Source organism: Podarcis tiliguerta (genome assembly GCF_965153285.1).
Source record: "Podarcis tiliguerta genome assembly, chromosome: 3".
Classification (NCBI taxonomy): domain Eukaryota; kingdom Metazoa; phylum Chordata; class Lepidosauria; order Squamata; family Lacertidae; genus Podarcis; species Podarcis tiliguerta.
Genome location: NC_139536.1, coordinates 41,690,718 through 41,716,942, shown reverse-complemented (window position 1 = coordinate 41,716,942; position 26,225 = coordinate 41,690,718). Strand labels below are relative to the sequence as shown.

General features: G+C 41.5%; 1 protein-coding gene across 2 annotated transcripts in view; it reads right to left on the bottom strand.

Annotated features, from left to right (window-relative positions):
• Positions 1-26,225, bottom strand: part of SMYD3 (SET and MYND domain containing 3) — a 333,084-nt gene that overhangs the window by 67,561 nt on the left and 239,298 nt on the right. For both annotated transcript variants that reach the window (XM_083432247.1, XM_083432246.1), the window contains 2 exons: positions 4,366-4,433; positions 2,811-2,913 (listed from right to left, as the gene is read on the bottom strand). In XM_083432247.1, coding sequence (XP_083288373.1) covers positions 2,811-2,913; positions 4,366-4,433 — 171 coding nt within the window. The remainder of the gene's footprint in view (positions 1-2,810; positions 2,914-4,365; positions 4,434-26,225) is intronic.

The following is a 26,225-nucleotide window of genomic DNA, read 5'->3' as shown; positions in this document are numbered from 1 at the left end:
AAGAAAGAAGTCTTCTGAATAGCAGCCATAGATTCTGCAGCTATAGATTCAAGGATGCTTAACAACTCCTTAACTGCTTTGAAGGGGCCACACTGTGCTTCATTCATCATTTTTATTCTTACTCAAAGCTTATTTTGGTGGGATTCTAACCTGTACAAGTTATTTTTTGGTAGCGATCAAAAGCATAAGAGGTATCCAATTATATTTTCGATGGTGTGGACATTAATGTGTTCAGGAAGCTGTATCATCCATAAAACATATTGGGATTCCTTAACACATTATTAATTTGTAAAGTATTATTCAGGGTGTTACCAAAAAGGGAATATCTATTCATAGAAAATACTGTTCTCCCAGTCCCAGCTGCAGGTTTTATTAAAAAATAATAATACAAGCATTTTTTCTTGTTAGTGGAGGGTTAATCAAAGGTGGCTGGATGGTGAACTTGCTCTGCAAGACTGTCTGTTCTGATAACTGAAGAAGAGTATTCATTTAAAGATATGAAATGTGACAAGCATTGGCTAATAGGCTTTAATTCAGTGCAGATAGGTTTGAAATACCTGCGCCTGGTGCTCTAGTTATTATATGAATACTATATGCTGAACATGAAGATTTATAGAGTGCATAGAATTAGATAGCCACCCCAAGGGAGCAGCAGAATTGGTTCGAGCAGAGCCAAGGCTGAATGGCAATTCAAATGTAAGTGAAACATTGAGATTGCTTAACTCAGAGTTACGGAATCTTTAGAACAGGAGCCAACTAAATATTTGATTTCTTTTAAATGTAGCAAGAAGTTGAATTTATTCATGAATGAGTCACAATGGTCTGCAGGCAGACCATTAGGGCTTTCTGCTTTTTGTTCCCAACTTTGTATTTTTCCTTTTCTCTCTCTTTCCAAACACAGAAAGAGTTAAAACATTTGGAGACTGACATGGCAGAAAAATGAAAACTGGAGCTCCCACTCTAACAAGGTTGAGGTGTTATAATTGCTTCTGAGTGACTAGGATCAGATTTGAGACTCAACTAGCCTTGTAATTAGAAGCAGACAGACTGTCAAATAACTACAGCTGTTCTATAGTGGTTTCAGTCTTCCTTATATTAAACCCAGTTATATATGGGCCAGAAAGGGGTCCTATTGCTTCATCACAGAACAAGAATGTTAAGCCTGTCTTCTTATCCTTGCTGATTCTGCCTTTAGCAGTACTGTACTGCTGTGACTTCCAGGAGATTCCCTTTAACTAACTGTGTGATTGTAGGCATGTCTACTCAAGAGTTCAATGGGACTTATTCTCAGGTAAGCGGATAAAGGATTGCCGACTAAGAGGACTGCATTGGATGGAACCACAAGAGAAAATAACTCAGAAAAAGGTCAATCTGGTTGTGACCTTGACAACAGAGATCTGGATAATTTTGCCTAGTCATTAAAGTCGATGGCATCTTCCAAAGACTGGATTTAGAGACTCTTAGCAAGTTTATAGATAAGGACAGAAAGGCAGAGTGTCATTGAGAGGTTTGGTTTCATGGACAATCTGCATGTGCCTTGGGACTATGTGTCTAATTTGTATGTGTAATTTGTGTAATGTGTGATTGTCCTTCAGAATACAGGGCATTTAGCTGACTCCCTTTTTGAAAGGACTCTCCCTTCCCAATCCATACTTAAGGCCCCACTGAACCTAGCTGTGACTTTTCATAATTTGAAAGAGTAATGGTCCTATCCTATGCTTAAAAATCCTATGTTCAATCTGTGCTAGTTTAATTTGGGCCCCACTGGAATTAATGTGAAAGGTTAATCCTGACTAAGTAGTGTCCTTCTGATTTTAGTGGGAGCAATGTGCAACTAATTTAGTCTGGCTCCAAGCTCATATGTTTGAGTATTTTTACTGCAACCTTAACACCAATGCTATTTATTCTTGTATCACTCCTACTGAGTGAGATGTTTTAATGTGCAACAACCAACAGCGGAGTTGGACTTTTGTTGGAATAAACAATTAAAATTGTGGTTCAGATAGAAGGAGCTCCATATAAACTTTGCTGAGATCCAGCATTAGACAGCAAGCCCAAGAGATGAAGTCTGTGAACTCAACACCATATTATATTCAGGTAGATTGGTTCAGACATCTGAAGAAGTGTGCATGGACACAAAAGCTTATACACAGAACAAACTTAGTTGGTCTCTAAGGAGCTACTGGACAATGTTTAAATTTTATTTATTTATTTATTTCAACCATATTTTATGGTAGCAAAATAAGTAGCAAAATCTTCTGAGGGCATGCATTGGATATGCCCATATTTGAAAAAGAAAATGGTGTGAAACATTTCTCTGATAAGGAACACAAATCATTTGGGAAGGGCATTTCTCCAAGTCATTTTTAATAAAACCAACAAGGAAACGACCCCTGCCTTGTTACTTTTCTTGCCAACGAAAGGTTTACTGCTTCAGCATGGTTTCAATCTGACAAATGCTTATTGTTGCAATGATTTAGTGAATGCAGCATTCCACCCAGAAGTATCGTAAGTGTTTTTTATCAGGGTAAAGGCACTCAAATACAAACAAAATGAAGTGCCTAGAGGAGGAATGGAGGGAGAAGAATTCATCAAGACTGCCAGTGATTTATGAGAGGTAATGATTATGAGACCCAGACAGTGTGAAGAGAAGATTCCCTTTATCATCTTCTTCCTGATAGCTATGAGATAGGAAGAAGCATCAATATATCATCAAAGTGTTAAAGCTGGTGGCCCTGCAGCCTGGAAGTTATTTAAGGAGATGCAACCGCTGCAGGTGTCTGTGACGGAAGAGAGAACAAGCTAATTACCTCTTCACCCATCTCAATGTCCCGGATGGAGCGGAGGTGGAGCCGGGGACCCTCAAAGACGATCACGCAGTTGGGATCACAACTGTTGTTCAGCAAAGACATGCTAAGGAAGGAAAACAACATTGGTTTAACGGGGAAAAGGTTTCCAGGTGCAAATACGAAGTCTGAATAGAGAAGCCTCCACTCCTCATTCCCTCCCTGGTGTCTTGAATGCTGTGTCAGCAGTATTTTAGGTCCAGTGCAAAGGGAGGCAAATGTAGTTTCCATGGCACCTGACATCCACATCAAGAACTCAGGTACATTGGAAAGTTACATTTCCCAGGTTCTCTTGTGCCTGGGCTGCTGCTGCTGCAGTGCTGAAGACACCAAGAAGGAAGTGGGGTACTTGGTTTACACACTCTGCTGGGAGACATGGAATCTATTTAAAAGGCAGCCAAATACTAAAAGCTAGCCAAGTTTTAATTCCAAGACAGATACTTATAAAGTTTGGTGTTGTCATCACCTTTCCCCTGGCTTTTGACACTTGGGATGTATATTGTAGGACTCACCCTATTTTTGAGATTGTAAATTGTTTTGAACTGTTTTAAACGGCTATAACCCATTTTGGGACAACAAGGTAAAGGGCAGGCAATGAATTAAAACCATCATCATCATCACTTGTGGTCAATGGTCATTGATGGCATTTATGCCCCTTCCTACCATCACCCAATGCCAAAGAGGTGTTTGCTTCAATGTACCCAGGTAACTTTCAAGCTGTGTGCTCATTAATTTAAGTTCCCTCTAGTAGGAGAAAGAGCCTTCTTCAAATATACAATATTATGGGTTGTGTTCAATCAAGTTTTACATAGAGTAAAGGTAAAGGTCCAGCTGTGGCTGACTCTGGGGTTGCAGCGCTCATCTTGCTTTATTGGCCAAGGGAGCCAGCGTACAGCTTCTGGGTCATGTGGCCAGCAGGACTAAGCCGCTTCTGGCGAATCAGAGCAGAGCACGGAAACGCCATTTACCTTCCCGCTGGAGCGGTACCTATTTATCTACTTGCACTTTGACGTGCTTTCAAACTGCTAGGCGGGCAGGAGCAGGGACTGAGCAACGGGAGCTCACTGTGTTGCAGGGATTCGAACCGCCGACCTTCTGATCGGCAAGTCCTAGGCTCTGTGGTTTAACCCACAACGCCACCCACTTCCCTCTTTACATAGAGTAGACCCACGGAAATTAGTGGACTTGGGTTAGTTCTGTCTACTAATTCCAATAGGTCTACTCTGAGTATTATTAACATTGGATATAACCTTCTGTCTGATGCTCCCTTCCCAACTCTGAATGCTGGGAATTCAACAGGCTCCAGTGCCATGTGGCTCAATTATCCAAGGCAGGGGGGAAGGAATTGCAGCTGTGGAATTTTCCTGTGAATTGTTTTCATTTCTAAAATTTCTTGATTCATTACAGTACCTGTTTCTCCTCCCCCTCCCCCCCTGAAGCCTGGGACTGAGTGCATCTCTGTGCAATAGAGCTAGAATCCTGGAGGTTTTGCCGATGAGTTAAGGAATGCCCACAGTACCTGGGATAAAGGCCAACACCAACATTCTGCATCTCTCCATTGCTAATGCTGAAACAGTTGCAGGTCACCTGTAAAAACAAGGTTATAATCCATGATTAGTATTACTAGAGCCATTGAGAAACTTTGTATCCGAGTGAAAGAAATGTTTAAAATACAAGGCAGCAACTGCTGGGTAATTAGAGTAGGGATATTCAAGTCCAGCACAGAGGTACCCATTCATATTACGGCATTTAAATCTAGGACACACAAAAATAATGAAGCCAATTAGGTGCTGAAATGCCAGTGTCCTTTAAAAGGCTGCCAAAATACAAGTTTATATATATGCTGAGACCCCATTTTCTAGTCCCAAGAAAACACACAGACACACACAGTTTCATCCTATGGATGTTTGCAGTGTTACATTAATCAAAACTGAATCACCAAATCTGCCTACAGAGTAATTTCACATGTCTTGACAGGAGAGCTGATTTAAATGAATATACAAACAGTAATAAAATGCCTTAACCCTCCCCCACAAAACACCCCACATTAATTAGTCTGTTATTTAACCCATTCATACTTCCCAACCATTTACAAAAGTCATACATCTTAATTATGTTTCTCCTGCTGCTATTGGAAACATAATTCGAGACAACACTTGTGAGCTATGTTTAGTCCATTTCTTTTATAAAAGCAATTAAAGTGTTACAAAAATATTGACCTTGTTTTTCAGTACATAAAAAATTAACAACTCTTTCCAGCTGGGAGAAAAATTGTCCCATTTCTCCGAAATACTTTTCCTAAGTGTCTTACAATATAGTCCTATAGATCTATGTGGTTTCAGCATTACAGAATGATTCATGCAAAGAGTTACAAGGCTGGTTAAAGCAGCGAGGCAAATATGCCCTGGCCTATTGCTCATCACCATGTGTTTGATGCCTAAGACCGCTGCTTTGGGAGGAAGAAATATGGAGAAGAGATTTTCTGTACATGTGGCGAAAGAGAGTGGAGAAGCAACAGGCAGTGGAAGAGTTAATCAAAATCCCCTTCCCTTGATGTCTACTCTGCTCCACATCACACATCCCTTGCAGAGTTGCCTTTCCATTGTCAAAACAGCTGTTGGGCTTTTGTTACATGAACATGCTGCCTTGAGGACTGGGCCAGGTTGTCCTCTCATAGGCTGTTGTGATTTTAGGGAATCCTTCATTTAGTTATTACAAACATTTATAGACCACCCTTCATCTCAGTAGATCCCAGACTGGGATACAAATTACAAACTGCACAGAATTACATAAAAAACAATCCAAACAAAGAAAACAGTTAAAACAGCAAAGCAGACTACCTATCACAAATTAGTTCTTACAAAAACGCACATTAAAAAAAGTGAAAATGCATGAGCAAACAGTTGTAAGTCTTTCCCTCGATGCTGAACGGATAACAAGTGTGCTTGCGTGGCAAGGCCCCAAACCCTGCCCCTTTGTTGGAATAAAGACACTTGACTTTATTTTAGGTTACTGGGCTAAAAAAGGTCACAACTTTATTGGTTACAGAATTGGCTTATTGGCTTATTGGCGAATTGGCTTTATTGGCTTAGGCATTGGAACCGAACCAACTACAGTGGTGCCCCGCAAGACGAATGCCTCGCAAGACGGAAAACCCGCTAGACGAAAGGGTTTTCCGTTTTGGAGGTGCTTCGCAAAATGAATTTGCTATGGGCTTGCTTTGCAAGACGAAAATGTCTTGCGATTCCTGGGGTCCCCCCCCCTTTTTCCCAAGCCCCTAAGCCACTTAACAGCTGATCGCTAAGCCGCTTAACAGCTGATCTAAGCCGCTTATCAGCTGATCTAAGCCGCTAATAGCCTTTCAGCAGCTAATCCGCTAATCCCTTAAGCCTTTAATAGCCGCTAATAGCCTTTTAGCAGCTAATCCGCTAATCCCTTAAGCCTTTAATAGCTGCTAATAGCCGCTAAACCACTAACAGCGCTAATAGCGCTAATCCGCTAATGGGCTTGCTTCGCAAGACGAAAAAAACCGCAAGACGAAGAGACTCGCGGAACGGATTCTTTTCGTCTTGCGAGGCACCACTGTATATCTGACTCCTGCCTGCCTGCAGGAAGTCTCAGAAGGGTTAACCACCAGTAGGGGGAGCCCTGTTGATGCACATCAACTAGGAACTCCCCCAGGGTCACCAACAGGGGTTGTGCCATGGCCCTAGCCCCCACCAGGGCTTCAGATGGGGTCACGCCCCCGGATTCCTTTAACGGAATACCCTTGAAATAGGAGGGATAGGTGATGGCCACTACCTCCCCTCACCTCCAACCGAATACCCCAATGCCTAACCTCCAAACCTTACCAAGTTGTGATGATTTGCTATGAGGTAGGCGAAAATCCAAATGGCTGGTACCAATTTTCCAAGTCAAAAAAATTCCTACCAGGCCCCTTCAACAGGCAACCAACCAAGGTCCATAGCAAGGTCAAAGGATTAAGAGCTTAATCTTAGGAAGGGAGGGTGGGAACCAGAAAAAGGGGTGAGTTCCTGCTCGCGGGCTGCTCACATAGAGCATGCCACGCCCCCTGGCCAACTGGATTGGTCAGTCTAGGGCGTGACGCAGAAGAGACTCCCTATGACGCAGGAGCTAGCCACACCCCCGCACACAGGGCGGGGTCATGTCCAGCCTGCAACTCCATTTCCCCGGGGAAGGGAAATGGCTTTCTCAGGGGAGGGTATTATACCAATGGGGTATCACTACAGTGAGAGGCCCTTTCTCATCTCAACATATGAACACACTTCCCCAGTAATGGTTATGCAGAAAAGAACCTCCTCTGAAGGTCTTAAGGCATAGGCAGGATGAGCTCTGAGGTCCTTGGAGTTTAAAGGTTTGCCGCAAGCCAAAACAGATAAAGGTATGCAGTGCTTTTCCCCCTCAAAAAATGTTTAGGGGTACTCTCATTTCGACTCAAGAAAATCATCATTTTCTAGTTAAAATCGGGGGAAATAAACACAATAAATGGACAAAAGTACAAAGACTCACAAAATGTTAAAGGGTACGCGTACCCCTGCGTCCGTCCAGAAAAAAAGCAGTGGCCCTTTTCAATCAAGTTTTACGTCAAGGAAGTGAATAGTGTACAAATAACACACACACAAAAAGAGCTTTTGAAGATAAAGTCTTTTTCGACGAGTTTCAAGACACCTTCTGGTATAACTCCATTATGTGCACAAACAAGAAAGAACAAGGCAGGGCTCCACCGACAGCATATTTACAGTTCTGGTATACATGAACAGTAATAAGGGCCATATGAACTATAGATGCAAGCAAACCGTTGAAGTTGAGTAACCCTTTGACTGACCGAATTGAGATGTGAACTCTGTAACTCCAACTGGTATTGTAATGTCTCAGATACATGGAGGTAACTGAGAAAATGTAGATGTTCTTAAATGTTGTTGTCATGAATATTAAGTTCTCGGAGTTTCTATGCAACTGTTCTCTCTGAATCCACAAAGCTTTGGAGTAGAGTGCGGGGAGCCACCTGATGAGAGATGCAGCTATAGAAAGGCTATTAGTGATTAACACCCACTGTGGATAAAGGGGAGGGGAACTCCACTAATTAGCAAGAAAGGCATTTCCCTTTGCAGCGTTCTTGATCTTGATATCTCCATACAACACACACACACTAATGATGGCACTGCTTTTTAAGCCTTTGCTATTTTTGTAGTCAGCCCCAGCCTTCTCAGGATGAGACACAGCCTCCATCTGCGGGATTCCTCTTTGTACCCACTAGGAGCTTTCCCCGCTTCCAATTTATCTGAGCAAAGCAATCCAGGGGTGCCAACAAACAGAAGTTGGCTGATTTCATTTTAATAAAAAATAAAATAAAATGTAAAAGATCCCCCCCGCCCCCAACAATTTCATGGAATCTGCAGAAAGGGAGGAACTACAAAACAGAGAAATATAGTAGAGAAAATGAAGAAAGGATTGTAGAAGCCTGGCGTTAGCTTATACATACATTCTAAAGATATTTCTTCTGCCTAAGGGAAGTACTTTTTAAAAAAATCCTAATATACTATCACCACTATTTCTGTATTATGAGATGATTCATGTTCTAAAGACAGAAATTACCCCATTATAAAAACTCCATGTTAAAATAGCAAGTACTTGGAAGAGAAATCAGTCCACAAACAGCTCAGCAGAATTTTAGCTCAGTTGGTTAGAGCATGGTGCTGATAAGGCCCAGGTTGCAGGTTTGATTCCCATATGGGACAGCTGCATATTCCTGTATTGCAAAGGGTTGGACTAGATGATTCCTTTACACTTCTATGATTCTATGTGCATACTAAGCACTGCCTGTTGGATAAGTCATTATCTTGTGGATTAAATTTCTATCTGCAAAAGGGGAATAATCACCTTCCTATATCCCACAAGGTTTTTGTAAAAATTGTAAAGTCATTTTCATCCTAATATTACTGTGTTGCTTCTATTATAATACCACTTGAGATCACCTGTTTCAGAAGCAAATTGTCTCACTGCAGAAATGAAAGCTAAGCTACGCCTCTAACACTATACATGTTTTGTGAAAGAATAGACAGGAGCAAAACATTAATATTAATATCTATAGCAACTACAGCATGATGGCAACAGCAGCCAGAAAAAGTGGGAGAGGCATGGCAGCATAAGATGGAACAGATGTGAAGGAGGTCTGATGCTGTAGTATTTGCTACGGAGGAGGACCGGGCACAATGTACAAGTTTGCTTTGTGCCTCTGGGAGCGTTCAAAACATTTTAATAGTTGTAAGTTCATACACATGGGTGCTGTATGCAAAAGCTAGAATTAAATGCAAGCACAAGGAGGAAAAGACAAAGAAAACCGCCTTATACTTAATCAGATCATTGAGCTCAGTCTACATTGACTGGCAGTGGTTCTCTAGGGTTCCAGTCTTCCTTTGCCCCACCTGGAAATGCCAGGGACTGGACCTGTGACATTTTGCACACAGAACATGTGCCCTGCTACTTAGATAATGTCCTTCCCTTGAAAGAAAAACACAAAGAAATGAGACAAGTGTTGGTTGTGTTGGAGAGCAACTAGGATGATAAAGTGTCTGGAAACCAAGCCTTATGAGGAACAGCTGAGGGAATTGGGTATGTTTAGCCTGGTAAAGAGGAGACTGAGAGGAGATACAATAGCCATCTTCAAATATCTATAGGGCTGTCACATGGAAAATGGAGCAAACTTGTGCTCTCCTGCTCCAGAGGTTAGAACCCAAACCAGTTACAAGAAAGGAGATTATGACTAAACATCAGGAAGAATGTTATGATAGGAAGAGACAGTGGGATGGTCCTCCATGAGAAGTGGTGAATTCTCCTTCATTGGAGGCTTTTAAACAGAGGCTGGGTGGCCATCTGTCATATTTGATTTAGTTAAGATTCCTGCACTGCAGGGGGTTATATTAGATAACCCTCAGGGTTGCCTTCCAACACTACAATTCTATGATTCGATGGTGAGCCAAGTTCAGATAACAGGAAGCTCATGGATTTAAGCTGGAAGATGAATGAATGGAGTAGAAATTCAGATTTGTCTTGCAATCTTTTGTTCATACAGATATTCTTACTGTTTTTGCTTGATGTAAACACTAATTTGGCAGTTCTGACAGATTCAAGAACTGAAGAAGTAGATTACATACAATAGCCAATTCATGGGCCTAATATTTATCATGCCCTTGAAGTAAATAATGAAGGTATTTTACATGTGTCTAAGACAATACTTTGTATAGTGTTTTTATCTTATATTTTCTTTCTTCCTTCCTTCCTTTCTTTCTAGATCAGGCTGTCATTCAGCATCATGACAGTCACTTAAATTTCAAAAGGGCAATCCACATGTGACCGTTGTTGAGGGTGGCTGAGATAGAAACCCCTGCTGGGCATGGAATCCATCCAATTCACTGGTTTATGGCCCATATACTTGATTATCATAGTCCAACAAATCCTTCTGCATTAATCAGATTTTTCTGTTTACCAGAACCAGTCTTTGGACTGGACTTATCAAAAGATTCATCTGGTTGTTGAGAAAACTGAACAAATGAGAAAAGGGACATTATGCTGTTATGATCTGGTATCTCACATAGGTTTCCCCCCACATTTTTTCTCCATTAAACATCAAAACTTTGCAAGTCATTAAAGGCACTAACTTTTTTCTAGTTCTTCTTCCATCCATTAATCTGTAAGTGTCTGTGGTTAGACTGCTAGTCTCTGCTAATTTGTTATATTCTCAAATGAATCAGAATGATTTGCACTGATGCCATGGTGATGCATGATGCTGCATTACCTAAGAGCAATAACATGTTCATTTAAGAGTAATAAATGTGGGAATGCCAAGTACAGCACAGTCACATCCACTGCAGCACCTCAGTACTGAGCGATCAGGGACGACAACTCATAAGCCTAATGTCCACTATGACTCAAGGCATTTCATCTCTGATGACCACAAATACAGCTTCTTATTAAATAAGGTCCCTCCCCCCCCCAGTTCCATGCCCCTAGATAATTATAAAAAATTGCTTATAGTGGATAGTCCCTCTAGCCAGTTTCTAGAAATGTTGTCTTCAAACAAGGTGAAACGAAGAGAGATAAATAGGCACATTTGTTTTCAGTTTTGTGAAGAAAATGCAGCCACGCATCTATCATATGCTCACACCATACCCCAGGTTTATTGTTTACAAATGTTCTATTTAGTATCTACAGAGAGATAAATAATAGAAATAAGGTCAGATTCACACTTCCACTGAGGATACCCTGGGCAGTGAGTGGGATAGACATTGGGTTTGTGATGGGGATGCAGACCATATGGTGACTTGTGCACCTGGTGTGAAGGTTGTGGATGTCATGTGTTGTCCACAGCCTGATAAATAGAGTTAGGAAAGAGTCAGGGATGGTGGTGCATATTGATACCAATGAAGTGGGAGAATATAGTCATGTGGTCCTGGAAGTAAATTTAAGTTGCGATGTAGAAGGTTGAAAACCAGGTCCTTCAAGATACCTTTCTTTGAAATGCTATTCGTTCCATGAACAGCACCAGACAGATAGACAGAGCCAAAGAGTCTAAATGTATGAATGAGACAATGGTGTTGGGAGTATGAGTTTAGTTTTGGTAGGCACTGGGAATGTTTGCACAAAAGTCCAGCTTGCACAAAAGAAATGTGCTCCAACTGAACTAGAATGGAGATAAAAAGCTGGCAGAAGAGCTTTTAAACTAATTGCTGAGGTAAAGCAGACAGGAGCTACAGAATGTTAAGTCTGGCCTAAATCGTATTTTAAGGATGAGGGTGGATGTTTGCGATCGTTCTGTTTTGCTTCCCTCTCCCACCCTCACTTCATGCAAATCTGGACCTGTGATGCAGCACTATTCCCCTTCAATGTGAGCTGCAGGGTGACAGCCTTATATTTTTATGCACATGCGAAAACAGCACATGCATCTTTGCCACTTTAAAATACATTTATTTGTGTTTAAAATGTAAGGGCGATTGATATCCAGCTAAGTCGTGATTTAGCTGGATACCACCCTCTAATTTTTCCACTTTAACAAGTAGCCAAAACATTGAGAAAAGCACAAAAGCCAATTAAAATAGACTAAAATCTTCAGAACAATATTAAAACTCTGTTTAAAACCAGCAGAAGCTGCCCAAGATCATAAACAGCACACATTTACCACGTGGGAAAAAGATTATGTATTCTGTAGTTGGCTATTGTACCTCAGTATAAATGGCAACAACAAAACCCTCTTTCGAAGCAGCCCAAAGAGATTGCTCTGATTACAGAGAGCACACCTATGCCATTTGAAAACAGGAATTTATCATGGACTGTGAAAGACTGAGACTTCGCTTTACTAACAAGGCAAAATGTACCATACTATATATATATCGTACAATTAAACCACAGCCACTAATTTAATGCATTAGATATGGGAATAGAATCCACCACTCCATAAAGTCTTTTCCTTTTACCATCTGGAAATGCATCAAATTTAAGGAACAAACTGAGTATCTTAGTGTTATCACCATTGTTTTTCTGTTCACAATAACATGATGGGGGAATTATACAGCAAAACAGCTGCCCTGTTTGATGCTGCCCTGAAGACTGCTGCCATTACTGGCCACTAACATTAAATATTAATAGAAATTGAATATGGAGGCAGAATGTGGAGAAAAAGCAGCACACTGAGGAAAATCTACAGGGCCAGATGACATCTTTTAAGCCATAAGTTAAAAGCCCCTTAGATAAGAGAAATTATTTCACAAAAATATTTTTGTTGTTGTTGTTGATGGAGTGTTAAAAGATGTACTGGTTAGATAGAATGAAAACAAGCCATATCAAATGGTTTGCTCTTAATCACAGCATACCTTTTTTCTTTGCTACGCTAGAGAGTATTGGAAGCAAGACTTCACTGTCTACATAGCTTTGGATTTGTTTTCTGGCACCCAGAGTGAATGTACTGCCTCTTAAACACATCCCTGCAATCCCTGTGGCCTTGCACAATCCATTTTCGTAAGTTCCTACATTGAGCTTTATTCAAAAGCCATCTCAACTGTGGACCAGGAGCTGTGTGCCAGTGTGCACAGCCAAAATACTGGCATGATCCAAAGTGAGATGATGAAGAACACCCATTGGTCCCACTTCCTACCTCCACATGCTGATTGGTTTCCTAGAAATGAAGGTTATGTACATACCGTATGTAGTCCCTATTCATGCCCTGATTATACCCACATTTTGGTCATCTACACAAGGCCAATATGCTTTCTGGCCATGATTCTGCTTATGAATGGAAGCCAATGAAATAAGTTAACTATCTTTTCCCTTTCAGTTCCTATGAAAATCCAAGGCTGGATGTGGCTTGTACAAAGCGATGGCATATTTCCAAAGATACATAGCTTGGAAATGTGATATAATTTCTCTTTCTTTGGTTGGAGATTTCATTTCTGACAATCCACTAATATATAATGCTCATTTACAGAAAACAAAAGAAAAAGGTATGTTCCATATTTATATGCATGTTTATTTCACAAAACCCCATTATACCTTTCTCTTCACCCTCAGAGCACAAGATATTAAATATTCAAAATCAAACCACATTAATTTTTAGCTTGACACTGCACACTAATGACATTAAGTCAATACTGGGACTATTTTGGTATTTCTCCCGGAAATTCCCAGTTGAATTCTTTCATTGGAAGCAACACACTGAAGAGGCAGAAATGAATTCTGCCCCCATCCTTTCTTAGATAATTGGCAGACCTAACACCTGCCTGAAGCAGGTCGTTTTACTTACAAACACAGCTAAACATTATATAAGTGTACAAGCTGTTCAGAAAAATGGATATGGACTTTATAAACCAAGCTGCTCTGGTCTTAAAACCTGCTCTTCACTCATAGGGGTCACTGTACACTTTCAGAAATGCCTTCGAATATACCGTACTCTAAGTTGCTCATTGGACGCAAGGCTTAAGCAGTGCTTCTTAAACCACATCTGCACCATATATTTAAAGCACTATTCTACCACTAACAGTCATGTCTCCCTGCCAAAAAAAGAATACTGGGAACTGTAGTTTGTTAAGAGTGCTCAGAGAATTTTGAGAATTGTAGTTCCATGAGAGGAAATAGGAGTCTCTGAACTACAGTTCCCAGAATTCTTTGGGGGGAAAGCCATGGCAGTTAAAGTGGTATGATAGTGCTTTAAATGTAAGGTGCATATGTAGCCTTTTACTTTTTGAGCCTGGGATTTCCTCTATAAACTTCTTCTGCTTTCTGCCATTCACACAACTTTGCACCAACCATCCATTTTGCATACAGTTGCAAATAATCCTTCACCCATTTTGCTACCCTATTTGCAGGCAGCACCAGCGAAGGAAATTATTGCTATTTTCACGGTGGCTGAGGTGAACACTGAGGGGGATATGAAACTGACTAGCATTGGTGTGGTTACAGATTTTTGAAGTGATGGCTCCTAGAGCCACACCTCCAAGGAAAGCCCAAGGATGTAAACAGCTGTGTTAAGTCTCATATACACCCCCAAAGGGCAACAGTACATCACGTGGTATGCAATTTATTGGAAACAGTTGGCAGTTACAAGATGTTTGTAAAAGTAAATGCAACTTGTGAAACACATTGACCTTTAACAAAACAGCTCTAGTCATCTGAAAATAAACAATTAACTTTTAATTAGAAATGCAAACAATCATGCAGAGTAATATCATCATTTAAACTGCTTGTGTGGAGTGGAATCCCATCAAAGAAAGGTGGGGAAAGGTATCCAAGACACTGCTTAATTATTTGCCTCATTTTCTTGACCTCCTTGGTGCTAATCAAGAAAAAAACTGACAGCCTCATTATCATCTCATCTCATCTCATCTCATTCACTTGCCAGAACAAGGAAGTTCTGTCCATTACCCCAAATCATGTCATGTCATCATTCTTGCCTGGGAAAAACCTCCCAGGTGTATTTACAAGCATTTTGTTCAGCATAGTTCAGGACAAAGAAAACATGTCTGCTCTCTTTTGTGTCCAAGAGCAGGAAGCATAAAACAAAAGCTATACACAACAGAAGTTCCCAGCAGGCTGTGCTGGACTGTAAAGAGGCATGTGACACACAACAGTCATGCCTGTTCCTTTTAAGCTGGAACGGAACATCAATATCCTAACACATTTCACCATGTCCCACATCCGCTAAACCACTAATCACTAGTGCTCCTCCCAGCTCCATTCCATGGAGCAAAAATTTGAAATGGCGCCCCTACTGACCCAATATTTGAATACAGCACACCAGAGGTGGATTTAGGGCAGTGCAAAAGTGGCCTGGGGCAGGCAAGGAAATGCCTTTCTCACTGCTTCCTTCCTTCAGTCAGGTGGGGGTCACCAAAATTTAGCCTCACACAGGGCACCATATTATCAAAGTCCTCCCATGAACACACTTTATGTTGCCAGATGTATTTTACAGACTCAAGAACATAGTGTCTTGCAAAGTTTAATTAGAAAAAAATCTGATATTTTTCCAGTTTCTTTTTTTTATATAAACCCCCCTCCAAACCCTGATTTAGTTACACTAGCAATGAAAAGGTTCAAGGTTGCTCAGAAAATGCAGAATATATTAATATGAAAAACTAAACCATAATGTATCACATTAAAGCAGTATAATCAGTGCCCAATTAATGAAAAACAATATCCCCCTTGCCAATGCATTTCCTCTTAAATTGCATAAGGTTTTAGCACTATTGGACTTTCATTTGTTTTCTTCAAAATAAGCCTTGCTATCAACTAATGGTGTGGCCGCTGGGAACTCACTGTCTGTTGCATCTGTAAACTGGAAGAATAGTGTTCTGCTTCACATAGATCTTTTCAAAAGTACTTTATACCTGGAAATGGTAGGTTGAACGGAGTAAAGTGCCCGATCTGAAATGAGATATTCGTTTCCCCCATACCTTTACATTTCATTCTTCTTCCGAATCTTCGTGTTCCTTTGTAATTTTAAAATAGTGATTCCCCCCCCCCCCTCTCATCTTCTTGAGTTGCCCCTTGGGTTTTAGAATCCACCTCCCTCCTGAGAATTCCAACCCTTTCCAGAATTTAAGGAGCAGTTCAGAAATTTGTTCCAGTTAGTGTTTGCTTGAATCTTGCTAGGCTCTTCTACCACTTATCTTTTTCATTTTCTTTTTCTTTTCTTTCTCTCCTTTCATGTTTGCCTTGATCATGTCAATTGGTCTTTCCTAACCTGGTGCTTTCCAGATACTGCTGGGCTACAACTAGCCTTCCTGACTACTAGAAACCCAGCCAGATGGGCAGGGTATAAATAATAAATTATTATTATTACTAGGCCAAGGTGGCCACGGCCAATGCAAGCTGTGGTTCAGATTGTAAGATTTTCAGCAGTTTTTAATAATGTACTATGGGTTTCTGGGGGTTTTCCTGTTGTTATTCTGTTTCTCACAGCTACAATAAACCTACCATTAAAATTATGGACTGGTCATTTCTTCGTCAGAGAGCAAATGGGCAAATTTAGCAGGAGATCAAATACTTTCCCCCCTCACTGTATAATTATTATTGAAATCACGCACAACACCTTTATGAAACTTTGGTCAAATATTCAATATTACAAAGCTGGTAGGTAAGTTCAGATGACTTCAGGCTAGTTGCAGATAGGCAGCAAATGGAGAGTTGAATCAAAATAACTTCTTGGAAGTTGCAGCTTCTCTTTTAATCTTTGCTTTACTCATCAATTATATAAAGAAATACGAGGTTGAATTGAGTTCAGGGCTATTACATACATAACCTCTTGGAATAGGCAACTTTTACATTTCAGACATATCTGATGTCAATAATTCAAAGTTCAGAAGAAATGGGAATATAATTACCACCCTAGATCAGTTCTCCAGGCTTCCCAGGAACTATTGTGAATTTACTCAACAGTTCAGTTCCCTGAATTGTAAGTGATCTTCAGCCTGTCAGACAATAGTTTAAACAAAGTTCACAGCTGAAAATCTATCACAGTGGACCTGTTTAGTCTCAAAGCAATCCAGGTCTGGTTCTCATATGATGATATACAGTCCACATATTTTTTATTTTGAGTCATGTGGCTATTGTAATGTGAGAAAGTTTCTGTACAAATAGAGAGTTTTGACAGTCGTGCGACTCCGCTCCATTAAACATAATGCAAGTGCCCACTATTTAGAAAGCTCATTTATTTCATTTGTGGTCCACAAGATATAAAAGGTGGGTGGATCAAACTCATATTATGCTCTGAGATACTTTGTGAACACGGCACACTTTGGTCCTTTGAGGAACTTCTATTTAATCAGAAGACTCAAGCTCAGCGTACCACTTTGTGCTACAGGTGGAGGGTTACCTTTTGGAACTTATCCCACAGAGAAAAGAATTCCATGCAAAATGAAAATAGCACGTGAGGGAGAAGACTAGTCTAATTTCTGACAGTCTAGCTTTCCATATGCATGTTGTTTCTGACACAGAGGCAGATTCAATGTACCTCTGCCCACTAAACTGAAGTGATACACACATTTCTACAAGGGGGGGGGGGGATATACCATGTTAACAGTTGCTCCCAGTATGTTTCTGAGCACAATTCAAAGTATTGGTGCTGACCTTTAAAGCCCAAAATGGCCTCGGCCCAGTAGACCTGAAGGAGTGTCTCCACCACCATTGTCCGGCTCAGAAACTGAGGTCCAGCGCTGAGGGCCTTCTGGCGGTTCGCTCACTGCAAGAAGTGAAGTTATAGGGAACCTGGCAGAGGGCCTTCTCAGTAGTGGCGCCCGCCCTGTGGAACACAGTCCCATCAGATATCAAGGAAATAAACAACTATCTGGCTTTTAGAAGACATCTGAAGGCAGCCCTCTTTAGGGAAGTTTTCAATGATTAATGTTTTATTCTGTTTTTAATTTGTTGGAAGCCACCCAGAGTACTGGGGAAACCCAGCCAGATGGGCAAGGTATAAATAATTTATTATTATTATTATTATTATTATTATTATTATTATTATTATTGCTACATAACAGAAGATGAGATGATTGCATCTAGGGCAGGGGAAGGGAACATATTTCCTGTTGGGGGCCACATTCGGGGGAGGGGAAATCTGTCAGGGGCCACATGCTGGCAGTTGGCTCGGCTGAAAGCAGCAGCGGATGGGGTCATGTAATTGGTGGCCCACCCCCTATCTCGCTCTCCTTCTGCCACTATCTTTTCTTTCTCTCCTTCCCTCTCTTTCTGACACACACAGAGGTCTGAACTAATGGCTTCTCACCTTCCACTTCCATTTCAGCTCCCCCCCTTCACCAGATTTCCTCCCTTCTTGCCAGAGCTTTCTTGCACAGTGCTTTCCACCTTTTTTCATTGCTCTGCAAGATTTGTTTTCCCCTTCCCCATTTTCTCTCTCCCTGCAGGCTTCCCTCACCTGCAATTAGCTTAAGGACTGCATGTGGCTCTCAGGCCACAGGTTGCCCACCCAAAACCTAGAGGCTCTCTAAGTAGACTTCCACTACATGAGCTAATCTGCTAGAAGTGTTTGACTTTGACAGATCCTCTCTCAGCATAGGATACTGGGCTAGTGGCTTTTCAGTCAAAGGATTCTGTCAGACGCCGGTTGAAACTGCTTTTATTGTGAGGGGTTTTTGGTATTCTGATTTGTTTTCATAAGTCACATTAAAATTTTGTAAAGAAAAGTGGGACAGACAGATAGATATTGATATAAAGATTTTTAAAAAAACTAGTGTTATTTCTTTTGACACGATTGGAGCTTCACCGCTTCACACTAGCTGAAGATTTGCTGTGTTCACCCAGCCTTTGTGTTGGCCTGGCAAGGTCCGGATAGATCTAAGAGGCAACAGCTTCACTGTTCATTATGCATTTCCAAATGTGGAGCAATGCATTTCTTTCCCCTCAGGTTTTTCATTCTTTTACCACCTGTCAATGCACATTTTGTGTTATTTTATCAATGTTGACTGAACCAGATGCTCTCATATATTGCGCACTGTCCGTTTCAGTAATAATTCATTTTTGTCTCTTTTGGATACACATTTCTTTTTAATATGACTGTGAGCCTCATGGCCAAGCACTGGAAAGTTACTCCACCTGGACTGAAGTGTGATGTCTCACTCTGAATCCATGTCCATCAGCTACCTTTGCAAGTGAAAATATGATACCAATAAAGCTGTGTAGAAAGGAATAGTTAAATTCCCCCTTTTTCCCCTGCACCACTGACTTCTATGGAATTTCTAACCAGCTTTTTACCAGGTAAGGCTGCTTTCAAGTATAAGGTGAATATCAGGATAAGTAAGAACAACATCTTCTTGAGCGGGCATTGTCACTCAACTCATATTTAGCTAGATTCCCTCTACCAGGGCACTGCTGCCCCATGCTAACCTAAGGAAAATGTAGAAATGTCATTTGCTAGCTGTTACATAGCACATTGTTATATAGCACATAGTCCTGCTTCCATAGTGATAGGTTGGTGATGAACCCAGAATTAGAATCAGAACTTTTAAAAGTAATTACCAAAACAACAGAAGTCTTATTCATCTCCTTGACCCTGTTGGATTGTCATGCTATGATTTTTTTTTTTTAATGTAAGCTATTACTCTTCTCTCTCTCTCTTATCAGCAATGTTTGATCAGTTCCAGCAAGGAAAGAAAACATATTTCATTGTAAAGTATTTCTACCAGATGTCTTGGAAGAATAACAAAAGATGACGTATAAATTAGACAAACACTATGTTAAGCTCACAGCTCAAACAATTGTGGGTAGACAACCAAAGTTCAGAGATCTGCATCTAATCACTGTCTAAAGGACCTTTTTAAAGTAAATAATTCTGCTTTGTTATCACTACAGATCTCACCCCAAACTTGCATATCACCAAACACACAAATGTCTTTACATACCTTTTCCCATTGTATATTATGAATAACTTCATCGTTACGGGGAATACTGTCTGATGATTATTCAGAAGCATGATTTTAGCAAAACAAATCCCATTAAATCCGCACAATTTCCCCTTAGGATCATAGAGTTAGAAGGGACCCTGAGGATCATCTAGCTCACCCCCTGCAATGCAGGAATATGCAGCTGTCACTTATGTGAATCGAACCTGCAGTCTTTGCATTAGCACCATACTCTAACCAATTGGGCTATCCAGCTTCTTCTATCAGCTATATTTTTTCCAAATATCCTCAGCAAATTGGCCCCTAAAATATAGCTGCAATCAGAATGCTACTAGATAAACCACTAAAAACTGGAATTAAGGAACCTAATGGGCTGTGTTGAGTTACTTCTATGCCCAGCATGCATAAGACAACATCTCACCAGTAACATGCTAATAAAATAAGCTTATCAGTGGCATGTCATTGCAGATAGACTATAAAACGAGACACAGGCAGCATACATTTAGATGTAGTGTGGGCATTATTCACATCTGCATAGATAAACTCAGAATCCTATCTGCTCATTCTCATAGATTTTCTCTCCCAGTGATCTGACGCTTTGATCCAGCAAGTCACATAACAACCAAGCATCTAAGACATTATAAGCTGGCACAAGTGGGGATTTCGCCCCCCCCCCAAAAAAGAGCTAATATAAAAATAGTTAGATATTTCAAATTTCACAACTGCATGCATGATGTGAAACCTGCCCAGAAGCTCATGAACCTGCCCAGAAGCTCCCATAGTAACTCATCCTTCACAAAAGCTCTCTAGCTTTGAATTGCATAAAACCTTTTGACGACAAAGTATTTAAGGGTGTCTGTGTCATTTGACATATGCCTCTGTTACCTTATTGATGTATGGCTCTTACTTCCAAAATGTCCTTCATGGAATCTATGTTATTATGATGCCTCCAAAGGTGTGCTGAACCTCCTGTGTCATAGGTCTTTTTGTGAAGGTTGGTTATAAAGGAAGGGGCCATTTTGGCAGTGGAATGCTCTCTCTGGAGAGGTTCACCTGGCATCTATTTAGTTTCTTTTTAGTGCCAGGCAAGTTCCTTTTTATTCTCCCAGGCCTTTTAGATACCTTTTACTATCATTTGATAGGGACGCGGGTGGCGCTGTGGGTAAAAGCCTCAGCACCTAGGGCTTGCTGATCGAAAGGTCGGCGGTTCGAATCCCCGCGGCGGGGTGAGCTCCCGTCGTTCGGTCCCAGCGCCTGCCAACCTAGCAGTTCAAAAGCGCTCCTGGGTGCAAGTAGATAAATAGGGACCGCTTACTAGCGGGAAGGTAAACGGCGTTTCCGTGTGCGGCTCTGGCTCGCCAGAGCAGCAATGTCACGCTGGCCACGTGACCCGGAAGTGTCTCCGGACAGCGCTGGCCCCCGGCCTCTTGAGTGAGATGGGCGCACAACCCTAGAGTCCGTCAAGACTGGCCCGTACGGGCAGGGGTACCTTTACCTTTACTTTACTATCATTTGATATTATTCTATCATTTTTTAGTGGTAGGGTGTTGGACCAGGAGTGGGGATACATTGGCCCAGCCATGAAGCTTGCTGCGTAACCTTGAGCCAGTCACCAAATCTAAGCCTAACTTACTTCTCACACTTACTGGGAGGATAAAAGGTGGGGAGGGGGAATATCTCCCACCTTGAGCTCCTGAAAGGAAAGAGCAGATATCCAACAAGAAGTGCATACAAATGTCCTCTGTACAACACTCACAGAAATGTGTTCTTAAAAACTATTTTCTGGAATATTTTATGATTAGGTGTTGTTTTTTAAGTGCAGAGCAGAAAAATCTTTTGTATAAAAATTGCTTTGACCCCAGTGCTGTGTAAAATTAAACTAGCTGATTCCTATTCACCTTCCCCTCTGCCCACAAGTTTCCACAGAAGTGCAAATATTTCATGTAACAATCAGCAAATCTGTTATCTACCTCCTCAGTACCTTTGACTTATGGTCCTACTTCTTCATGCTGCACAAGCCTGATTTTAGTGATATACTCTGCACAGACACAATTAATAACATCAGCCCCAAACAGGACAAATAAAAGCTGTCTTAAGCAATCTGGTTCTCCTCTTCCCGTTTTTACTCAAAGGAATGAGGGAGAAGAATGTACACAGGCTAGTTTATCAACAAATCCTAAAGATAGGGCCCAGCCAAAGTGAATTAATATACAAGGCATTCAGATGTTTGAGACAGCATTATTTTCCTCCAGTGAAATAAGGTATGCTCCCACACAGACTACTGATGCATATATGGAGCTCTGATAACTAACCACTCTTTGACCCCCACCCCATGATTCAGGTAGGTGGCCACCGCACTCTGCCTAAAGATACAACCAGCCCTGGGATCACCACTGAACCCACATACATCTAGCACAATGAATTCCCAACATAGCCCATCTTAGCTCAAGCAAATGTGTGGGTTCCCAGACAGTAAACAGATGGTTTGCTTTAGCATGTTGTCCAAACCTAGGCTCATAGTTACCAAATGACGCTGGCAACTCCACTTGACCGCTTTCAAATGCACCTCATTCGTTGCCTGGTCAAGATTATTTTGAAATGAGCATTATCAAATTTGCAAGCATTTAAACCAGGCTTCTTCAACCTCAGCCCTCCAGATGTTTTTGGCCTACAACTCCCATGATCCCTAGCTAGCAGGACCAGTGGTCAGGGATGATGGGAGTTGTAGTCTCAAAGTATCTGGAGGGCCGAAGTTGAGAAAGCCGGATTTAAACTAACTTTCAAATAAACAAAAGTAATTTTTCCTTACAGCAAGCTTACTTTCAATGTCGTAATTCAGGCTACAGAATTAGAACTGCCATGCCACTAAATCTAATCAAACTCAATAGCTATAGCCAGGGCCTTTTTTTTTCATCTTAAGTTTTTTTCATCTCTTAACTGGCAAATGCTATTGTGGGGCCATTTCATGACACCACCAGTTGCCAGGGTAGGAAAAGAGAAGTGGATGGGAGGCTGAGGGTGGGGAGAGGTTATTGCAAGTTCAAACCTCCAGAACACCAACCCTTGAGCCAGGGGCAGAGGAGGGGGGCAGTGGGGACGGTTCCCCCGGGTGTCAACACTGAGGGGGGGATGACATTTGGCACTTTGCCCGCCCGCGACTCCCAAGCCTACCCTGAGCTCTCGGGGAAAGGGGCAGAGCTGTGCCACCTTGCCGGCGGCCTCCCCCCCTTCCCCCTTCATTTTGAAAACTCAAGGGAGGCTTGGGAGTTACGGGCAGGTGGCACGCCGTTGCCCCCCTGCTCCTGGGCTGCTTCCGGGGGGGGGGAGCCTCCCTTGAGCTGTCAAAAGGAAGAGGGAAGAGAGGAAGGCTGCTGGTAAAGTGACGCAGCACCCTCTCCGCTGTCCAGGAAGCAGCCTGACATGGGTGGCTTGCTCCACCCCCGGGACGCTCCCTGAAGCACCCCCCTGGGATGCTTGCTGTGGGTGGTGCCCCCCTTGGACGCTTGCCCCGCCCACTGGTTGCTCAGCATGTGCACCGCTCTGGGGGCTGCAGCAGCTAGCTCTGCCTTGAGCCTGGCTGCTGCTGCTCCTCCTCAGGAGGGCCATTTGACAGCCTGTCTGTATGCATGTTGCCTTTGACCAGGAACAGGCCTCTGGTTTGGGCTCAGGCAGTGACAGCAACACACATGTGGGTGCATGCTCTTCCATCTGCTCCCCCCCCTCCTTCATTCCCTCACAGAGGGAGATTCAGGGGCTGGCAGGGGACATAGAGAGAATGGGAGGCATGGGCGGGCAGGCCGGGGGACTCGATACAGCCAGCCCCAGGGAGACACCTTTGCCAGTATAGGTCAAGGCTACTAGCCACAACGGCTCAGTGGAACCTCCAGGGTCAGAGGGATCCTATCACTCATAATAAGAGGCACAGCTCCCTATAAGATGATGTAGCCCAGTATCTTGTAATGTGATTTTGGTTTCAAGATGGTGGCAGTGGCATCTGAGTTGAAGAATGAGGCAGTGAGTTCCAGCACTCCCCTCCCCCAGAAAAAAGCACTGCCTGTAGCCCTATTATGTTTTATAGGTGGGGCAGAAAGAGCGGCAGTAAAGACAGAAAGCTCCATTCCCCACCCCCATTTTCATACATCTGAACCAGATGGCAATCTCTGTGATTTATTACATTGAAACAAATGAGAAACCAGCAATTCATCTCCACCTTTACATATGCATAGTCCTACTCAAGAGTTTTGTTTCTTGGTCACGCCAGATCATTATAGGATGCTGAGACTCTTGGATAGATGATAGATGATAGATAGATAGATAGATAGATAGATGATAGATAGATAGATAGATAGATAGATAGATAATAGTTGTCCATTCAACAGATAGCAGCAGCTTTAGGCTGCTTGGTGACAAGTATCATCTTAAAAGGAGATTCATGGTTCAAAGTTGTATAAGCAAAATAACAAAGGAGAACATAAGCAGTTACTCAAATTCTGAGAATTTCCTTGAATATATTTCTAATGGCAAGTGTTGCATATAAAGCTGGTGAAACCAGAGGGCAAAATTGCTGAGAAAGTTTCTAAGTTTGCTAATGTTATCATTTCCAAGCCACTTTAAGCCACTGAACACTTTTGATCAATAGCAGTACTAGGGCAGCTTCTCACCACAGAGCAGTAAAGAAAGACTGTTGCTAAGCATCACATTTCACAATATCTAAAGAATGCTTTCGGCGGGGGGGGGGGGGGATATACCACACACCATAATCCCAATCTCCTTTGGCAGGGTTTACATCTATGACTAATCATTCTGCTGGATGAACCTCTTGGAGTCTATACACTGAGATTTCTATTAACTGATAAGGTGACAGCGGGGAATGGAGCACTCTTGTATCTTTTGCTGCTACAAATTTCAAACAACATGCAGCAACCACTTGGGACAGGATTGGAGAGCAGGCAGACCATTGGTTTGAGCACATATGGCTGGTCCTGTTTGTAAATCAATCTCCTTTACACCCCAGTTCCAAGCCTCTCCATCATATTGTGCTTGTCTAAACCGATGAGATACCACCTGGCTGTAACTGGCTGTTATAACAAGTACATGTCAGGTAAAAGAAATTACTGAACTGGCATAGATGGCTTCATGGTGGAAGACAAAACGCCATTAGAGTGGCTTGATTCTCCTCCATTCCCCCAGCCATGCTCCATTACCAACTGTTGCTGCTGATATTTTTGCCACTTACTAGCCATACTATGACAACTGTTGTGCTGGTGGCTACCACAGTAACACAGTGACACTATTGTGTCAACTTGAAATGTTATTTTCGGGTTATGGTTGGCTTTGGAATACATTCAAGTAGAATCAAGTCTTGAATCTTCAAATAAAATTCCTCAACTTAGAAATCATAAATAAAAAAGGATGTGATACTGGTAGTATTGACTGCAACGTAAATACAAGATGCCTTCAAGCTTAAAATATGGCAGGTTTTTAAAATTAAAGATATATTCAGTCTGACAGTGTGTACTTTACTGCAACAGATATTTATGCATTATAGCAAACAGGGCTTGTTATTCAGCAATATGCCCTTTAGCATAAATGTTACCCAAGAAGCTACATATCTAGCAATTCAGGTATCCATAGTAACAGCCTGTATAGCAATTGAACTTTGATTTATCAGTTTTAAAATTATTCGCTAAATGAAACGAACAGCTACAGATTTGAATTAATCCATATCCGAGCCTGCTCATGTCCTTGATTTGAATGAATAAAAATGTTTATCCCAATTAACACTGAGCAAATGATTTGCTCTAAATAATTTCGCTGGCATAGTCAACTTTCCATTTCTGTTTGTGGGACATGTGCAAGCAGGTTTGAGAATTCCTGAAGCTTATTCAAGAGCATTGTGTTGTTGTTTTTTAAAATAATTCCAAGCAATTCAAACCTATTTGATATGAGAAAGTGCAGTTTCACAAATGACAGCTGGAGCCCCCAATCTGAGTTTTCAACTGATTAAAATTCATGTGCATAGACTTGTGTCAAATAAAACAGCATTCTCATTCTTTTAATTAAACAAACTTTTTTTTTAAAAAAATCAACTCTTACACCTTAACGAAGTTCTGAGCTCTCTCAAGTTTTCCTTATTCTTACCTATACATAGGGAATTACATTCATGACACGGGGAATAAACACCCACAGAGCACTTCTTTCATTTACTTATTTAAAAGAGTAGTTGCTCTTTTACTGAAGATCTCGGAACAGCTTACAACAATAAGAAGCAACAAAATGGTTCACAGAAACTATAGTTAGTGCTAAATGTCACAGCAGAGCAGAATCAAATAACAAGATTTTTTAAATAAAAAACAACAACCCAGTCTGGTTAGATAAAAATAAAATCCATCTAGTAGTGACATGGAAGCAGTAACAAAACCAGAGAAAATTCTCTGGACAGAGAATTCGAGAGGTG